We start from the raw sequence: 7,059 nt of genomic DNA, 5'->3' as shown, positions 1-7,059 counted from the left end.
ATCTATCTATCTATCTATCTATCTATCTATCTATCTATCTATCTATCTATCTCTATGACATGTTAAGTATTGATTTCATATTACTGATATTTAGATTTTTTCCTGCTAATACAATTATGTCTAGTTCACATCATGAAATTAAATATTGATTTTGTTCTCTAAAGTGCAACAGCGTTGTACTTCCCAAATACATTTGAAAACTGGGCTGCAACAGTATTGCTTTATTTTGTAAATATCTGACACTCAAACTTTCATCTTCAGATGAAGAGAGTACAGTTGAGGGTTCATTTGCCAATAGATAGCTTATATTATTTTTATTTATCTCTTTGCAAGAATTTTCGAGAAATGATTCCTGCCTTGGGAATTGTCAGACTACTGATCATCATCCTTATAAGTAAGTTTGTTTTGTGAACCCTTTGCACCTATCATTTTATCGGTTTGACCTCCAGAGGGGCTCACTTTCCCTAAACACTAGCATGGAGTGACAAAGAACTGTGGCTCCACAGCCCTAAGCAGAAAGGTAAATGGCAAGGTTTTCACAGACCCCCGTGGGTGGTTTTTAGAGGTGCCTCAGGAATAAGTTTTTGCTTTTTGTTTCTTTCTGCAGTGGGGGAAGTCAAGAGAGTAGAGCTTTAGGTACTCTGTCTACTTTAACCACAATAGCTTCACTTATGTTTCCTCATTCATACATTGGATTCTGGGTTGTTCTCATTCATACAATGGACTCTGTATATGATTTTGTCTGAAACGGGGAAAGCTTGAAAACCATGGACATGATCTATTTTCTTCCTCAATTTTTACATTTTCAGATTTAAAAAAAAAACTGAACTAGGATCTAAGCATGGAGTGATGGCTGAGGGTTGAAGACAGGAGCAGAGGGTGAAGGAATGGAGAGGTCAAGGAACTAGCAGGATGGCGAATGTGGCTTTTGAAATCTCCAAGAATTATAGCAGAGAATTACATGCTGAAGGAATTTAGGAAGAGTGCTCAATCTGAAGAGGAGGCGGAACTTTAGCCGAGTCTGAACGTCATGGGAGATTTTGGGTGGTGGCAGGACACACTGGGTAGAAGAAAAAGGAGCTAAGGCCGGACTAGTAACTCGTGTTTCTGGACCTGCTCCGGCGGAAGCTGTAGTCGCACGGAGGAGGGTGGGGAGAAGGCAGACCCTGGGGTCAGACGGTAGGGTCGCATCTGAAGGCCAAGATGGAGGCGATACTTGATAAAACCCAAGACTTCGGCTGTCCACATGGTAAGAAGAAATGGTCCTGCTAATTGGTATCAAGAGTTCAATTATCTGCATTGCTGAGAATAGGGCCAACTACCTCTGAAGAAAGAGATTAAATCAGTCTCTTTCCAGTTTATGGACAGTTTAGCAGTAAAAACAATATTTCATCCTGAGAGATAAGTGACTTATTTATAGGTTACACATACTCTCTGTAATATTTTTGTCCATAAGAAATTGAAAATGTGAGGGTAAGTTGTGAGCACAGAAAGGAAAGCAAGTGTCTGGAGTTAATGAGGAAAGTCACTGGGGCGCAGAGCTGCCACCTGGGCTGTTAAGCGTCACAACCGGGACCAAGGGACAAGTCCCGTGACCAAAACATGTTGCTACACACAGGTTACCTGGTTTTCGATCTGTTTCCTTTAGGACAATTATGAATGACTTTGTAAAATGACCCCAAACCCTTGATGGGGAAATGGTTTTAATACTCTTCAATGTTGGAGTAAAAACCCTTTCCTTATGCACAGGGAGTCTCCAAAAATAGTTTATGTAACATTATGTCATTCCTGAGGTAAGTAATAAAGTCACTTTATTTTACAGAGTAGCTAAGACCCGTTAACATTAACCTTCCCCACTCCCTGGCATGGGCCACTTCTAAACGTTCTTTGGCCTGGTTTACCTACTGTTGAAGATGAGGCAAGTTACAACACACGCCAGATTAACAAAATACAAGTATATTTTTAGTTTAAATACACTTCCTTGGGGAAGTGTATAGGTAAAAAAAGGTAAATTATTATTCTTAATTATGAAGGACAATTGGCCTGAAGCACCTTCCTTCATGAAGCATTCTTGTTGGATGTGTCTACTAACAAGGCAACTGAGCTTCCTTTTTGAAAGAGGACATCTCACATGTTCACCCTTCAAAAAAAATCCGTATAAAGGCAACTCTCTTAAAATCAGTGTCAAATTTTTAGCAAGGACAGTAACTTGGTTTATTGGGAGGGAAGACATGTCTCAGTGTAGCTACTGCAGCAGACGTAGAAGCAAACTCCCCTTAGAAGCAGAAGGAGCCGGGCAGAGATATGCAGAAAGGGCATGATCAGAGAGAAAGAGGTTGGAGGAACGGACGTGCTAAGGGTTACAAGAACTTTTTGAAAGGAGGCCTCCTCCTCTGGATGACTAGGCCAGAGTAATAAGAACTTTCCTAGTTCTGTCTCTGTGTTATTTATTTACACTGGATTAGGAAATACAAATGACGACTGAAAATACAACACAACCACATTTGTCCAGCATGTTGTGTAATAGTCATTCACAGTTAAATTAATATTGAGTACTTCCTTGACCTCAATTCCCGTCTAGTCACTTGAACATCAATCAATCCAGTATTGAAAGGGAAACTGGCCACAACACAGGGTCCTGATGCTATTTTCCCAAAGGCAAGGACTAGGTCTTCCCATCTCCGGGGACACAGTGGCTCACTAAGTGGAGCACAGGGACTTGGGGGATGGCTGTGGAATGTGACAGCTACAGGAGATGTTTCCAAGTGCAGGGCACATGGAGGCGGAATTCTTCTAGGCCACGAAACCCTGGAAGCTCCTTTTGCACCATGGATCTGACTTATTGGAAGAAGGTCTGAGTTCTGGCTCTCACTGTTCCGTTGGAGAATGTGGACTCATCTCCTTACTTGGCCCATCATCAGTACTCTGGTGGTACTTAGAGGCAGTTAGTGTGGTAGGTGAGAGGGGTGCCAACATAGCCAGACTTCTTAAGGTTCAAATCCTGCCCCTGCATCTGAGCTGTGTGGCCTTGGACAAGTACTTACCCTCTGTGTTTTGGTTTCCTTATGGATAAGATGCCACCATCATTCCTCACTTGGATTGGTGCCATATCGTTGATCTAGCTGGTCTTCTGCTCCTGTCCTTGCTCCCTTACATTCCTTCCTGTATAGCAGCCAGAATGATCTTTTAAAAGCATAAGTGGAATCATGTCACTCCTGTGCTCAAAAGCTTTCAAAGGTTTCCTACCACTTGGAGTCAAAGTCCTTACCGTGGTCCATAAAGCCCCTACGTGATTTGTCCCCTGCTCCTCGCCTATCATTTTATCCCTAATTGTAGTCCAGAATCACCTGGAGTTCTTGTTAAAACACAGACTTCTGACCTTATCTTCAGAGTTTCTGGTACAAGTCTGGGGTGGGCCTGAGAAGTTTAATTTCTAGTAAGTTCCCAGGTGAATGTTACTGTTGCTCTTGGAGGGGCAGGGAGTCACACTTTGAAAACCACCCATCCAGCCAGCGCAGCTGCTCTGGTCTTCCTCCAGCACATTGGGCACATTCCTGCCTCAGGGACTTTGCACGTGCTCTTCCCTCTGCCTGGAAGACTCTTACTTCAGATGTCAGCATTGCTTGCTCTCTTATCTCCGCCAAATGTCATATTCTCAGTGAGATTGTCCCTGACTCTATTAAAAATCATACCCTACTCCCAGCATTCCTAATCCTCCTTCCTCTCTCTGCATTTTGTCCATTTGCTGTACTGTATGTTTTATGTTTTACTAATTTGTTTGTGAGCTTCCCCCAACAGACCGTCAGCTCCATGAGGCAGGGCTGTCTCATCTGTTCACTGTAGTATCTCTACCACCTAGAACGGTGCCTGGCGCACAGAAGATAACCACTCAATACATGTGGGATGAATAAATCTGTCAAGTGGGATGATATACTCATTTCATAGGGTCCTCGTGAGGATTAGTGAATTGATACTCATAAAGCTCTTACAGTAGCACCTGGTACAGAGTGAGTCCCCATAAATGTTAGCTGCTACCGTGACTAGAAGAGAACCCAAAACATCTGGTGCATTGTTGTGGCAATCCTGGGGCTTCATCAGCTTGTTTTTCTTTCTAGTTTTGTCGGATATGGGATTTGCTCTCTACAGAAGGTTCTTTGTCCCTGCAAACGGGTCGCCGGTGAGTTCAGTTTATTATTTTTTCAACAAGAACTTGTTTACCTATCATACCAATAGCTAAAAAGGGTCATTGAATAGGGGCAATAAGTCTGTGATTTAGGGCAGCCAGATTTCCATTTGGAAGATAAACAAATTCCTGAGGAAATCAGACTTTTGGATTGTCCTTTTCACTTAACTCTCTCAGAGACCTGACTGTCGTCAGCTCTATTTCTTTGCACTTGCCCTCCTGGTGGCTCCTGGGAGCAAAATAGGAGAGAAGGGATTTCACTGTCCACAGAGAATAAAAAGCAGATTGGAGAACAGCAATGAAAATTTGGGTCCAGATGAATTTGCAGGATTAAAAAAAAAACTGACCGAGATTTCCAGTTTTGTTGTTATTAGTCTTTGAATTGGGTAGTTTGTTTGCATATTTGTGTGTATACGTCAGCTGTGTTTTCATCCTGACATTCCATTTATGTGGGGTCAGACGTGGCTCCTACAGAGATCCCTTGTGGTAATGCAACACATTCTCTTGACATATAGAACCATCCAGAATGTGATGGTGACAGAGAATGAGAAACAATGGCTCGGTCCTGTGCACTCGAAGAGTTGATGAAATGACATTTTTTAGCTCTGCATGTTTTCAGAACATCTCCTCTCTGCACATGGGAGTTTTGTGTCTCTTTTGCTTCACCTCCTTGTCCTTCAGGCTTTTAAGGCTCTTGTTTGACTCTGATGGCATTTGTGTTTTAGGAAGAGGGATGCAACTGAAATATACAATTAGCATTTTCTTCACTTATTTTCATTTCTCCCCTTTTCCTCCCAAGGTGTCTTTTGCAGCCCACATTGCAGGTGGATTCGCTGGAATGTCCATAGGTTACACTGTGTTTAGCTGCTTTGATCAGGCATTGCTGAAGGATCCGAGATTTTGGATAGCAATTGCGGCTTATTTTGCTTGTGCCTTATTTGCCGTGTTTTTCAACATTTTCCTCTCCCCAGCAAACTGACCTGCCTCTAATATAAACCAAGTAATGCAAAGAGCCATCTGGGAAAAAACTGAAGTCTATGAAGAGACAAAGAAGTCCTTGCAAATGCTAACAATTTTTTAAAGAGGTCAGAACACGACTGAAGTCCTCAGTTGCAAAGACTGTTTACAAAAGGGGTTAGGGTTTAGGTAAGGGGCTTCTGAACGCAGAGGGAGGGAAAAGGAAGAGAGAAAAGGGGAGGGATGGAAAAAGCAGGATTGGCTCTTTCCAGACATGTGGTGTGCATTGTAGGGATACTCTAAGAGACTTGCTCTCCTTGGAGGATATATTGTAGAGACTGCTTGATAGAATCTACAAATACCTGTACTGTTCTGATAATAAAAACTTTTCATACCTGTGCCAGACTATTGATAATCACTTTCTATCACTGTTGGGGTGGATAGATCACTGTTTGGGGTGCTTTATATACATTATTGTTAATCTTTTCAACAACCCAGAAATGTAGCTATTACTCTGTATCTAGAGAGGACAACATGAAAACTCATTAAAAAAATCAAGTAACTTGTCTAAGAGGGCACAGGATTTAAAGGTTGGTAATGACTCGAAAGTCCATATTCTCCTCCCCTACTGGTCTAATGAGGCTATGTTCCCCAAATACTGAAAGCTGAGAGTATCGTGGGAGTATAGGAGCAAACATTTCTGTGAGTACGCCATAAATGGTAGAAGTATCTTATAAAAGAAGACTGAAAATTTTCTGGACTGCCAGTTTAAGATTCTAGAAGTGTGTCTAGGATCCCAAGGAACCTAGAACTAGCTTTCTGGTGCATACTGGGTACCTGGACTCTGGATTCTCATCCTTTACATGGCTAGTGGCTCTCCTGGGAGTGGGTAGGATTTATTTACATAGGGTAAAATGTCAAATCTGAAAGCTGAGAAGCCTGTCTCCTTTCTTATAGAACCTAGATTGTTGGCTTTTTTTTTTTTTTTTTTTTAAGTAGGCTCCATGTCTGGGAACCTGGGTGGCTCACTCTTGATTTTGGCTCAGGTCATGATCCAGGGTCTCGGGACTGTGGGTTTTAACAGGATAAATGAGATTATACTACACGTGTTGCTCTGTACCTTGCTTTACAATGTGATGCTGGAGACCTTCATTCTCTGAGTTGCCGGATGATAAAGATGTACTGTGGTTATTTAACCACGGCTCTACTGGACACTGTTGATTTTGTACTATTATCGACAGTGCTATGTGAACTTCCTAGTACGTGTAGGATGCCTTTGAGTATGTTTGCTGAATGAATATTTTAGGCATCCACAAGCAGAAATGCTAATTTTGATAGATTTAAACTGCCTTTTAAGTAGTGCATCCATTTATATTCTGACAGATGTTAGTAAGTTTCCTTATACTTTTGCCAAAAGCAGGTATTGTAAATCTTTGAAAAATCTGCATTTTGATAGTTAAAAAATAATACTTCATTTAAATTTTATTTGTCTAACTACTGAGGCTTAGTGTTTTTCAAGTTTATTAATAATTTATATATTACACGTATGTAATTTATATAATATACAAATATGAATATATATGTATAACTTTTTCCCTGTGAAATAGTTGCACTGAATCTGAAAAGTATCTATTAATTGGCAAAGAGCCCAGAGAAGGGGTGTCTGGCTGGCTCAGTCTGTAGAGCATGCCACTCTTGATCTCAGGGTTGTAAGTTCGAGCCTCATGTTGGGGAGTAGAGATTACTTAAAAATAAAAAATCTTAAAGGAAAAAAAAAAAGCCCAGAGAAGAAATAGTAATCTGTCATGTCCAACCCATCAGGTCACTAGCTCTGAAGAGAGAACTTTAATGACCTAAACGGAAATGTAATTGTTCATAACAGAAAACTAGATAGAGAAACAGAATTCATCGAATTATGA

The 7,059-nt window shown here is 41.2% G+C and overlaps 1 protein-coding gene across 2 annotated transcripts in view; it reads left to right on the top strand.

Annotated features, from left to right (window-relative positions):
• Window positions 1–5,527, top strand: part of RHBDL2 (rhomboid like 2) — a 49,235-nt gene extending 43,708 nt beyond the window's left edge. Inside the window, exons 6-8 of one of the 2 annotated variants that reach the window (XM_021684220.2) lie at window positions 334–394; window positions 4,116–4,177; window positions 4,983–5,527. In XM_021684220.2, the coding sequence (XP_021539895.1) occupies window positions 334–394; window positions 4,116–4,177; window positions 4,983–5,162 (303 nt within the window). In that variant the 3' untranslated portion in view covers window positions 5,163–5,527. The remainder of the gene's footprint in view (window positions 1–333; window positions 395–4,115; window positions 4,178–4,982) is intronic. The other variant, XM_044914484.1, reaches the window with a different exon arrangement.
• Window positions 5,528–7,059: the final 1,532 nt, after the last annotated feature.

The sequence above is a fragment of the Neomonachus schauinslandi genome, chromosome 4 (genome assembly GCF_002201575.2).
Source record: "Neomonachus schauinslandi chromosome 4, ASM220157v2, whole genome shotgun sequence".
In the NCBI taxonomy this organism is placed as follows: domain Eukaryota; kingdom Metazoa; phylum Chordata; class Mammalia; order Carnivora; family Phocidae; genus Neomonachus; species Neomonachus schauinslandi.
This window is presented reverse-complemented; position numbering and strand designations above follow the sequence as displayed.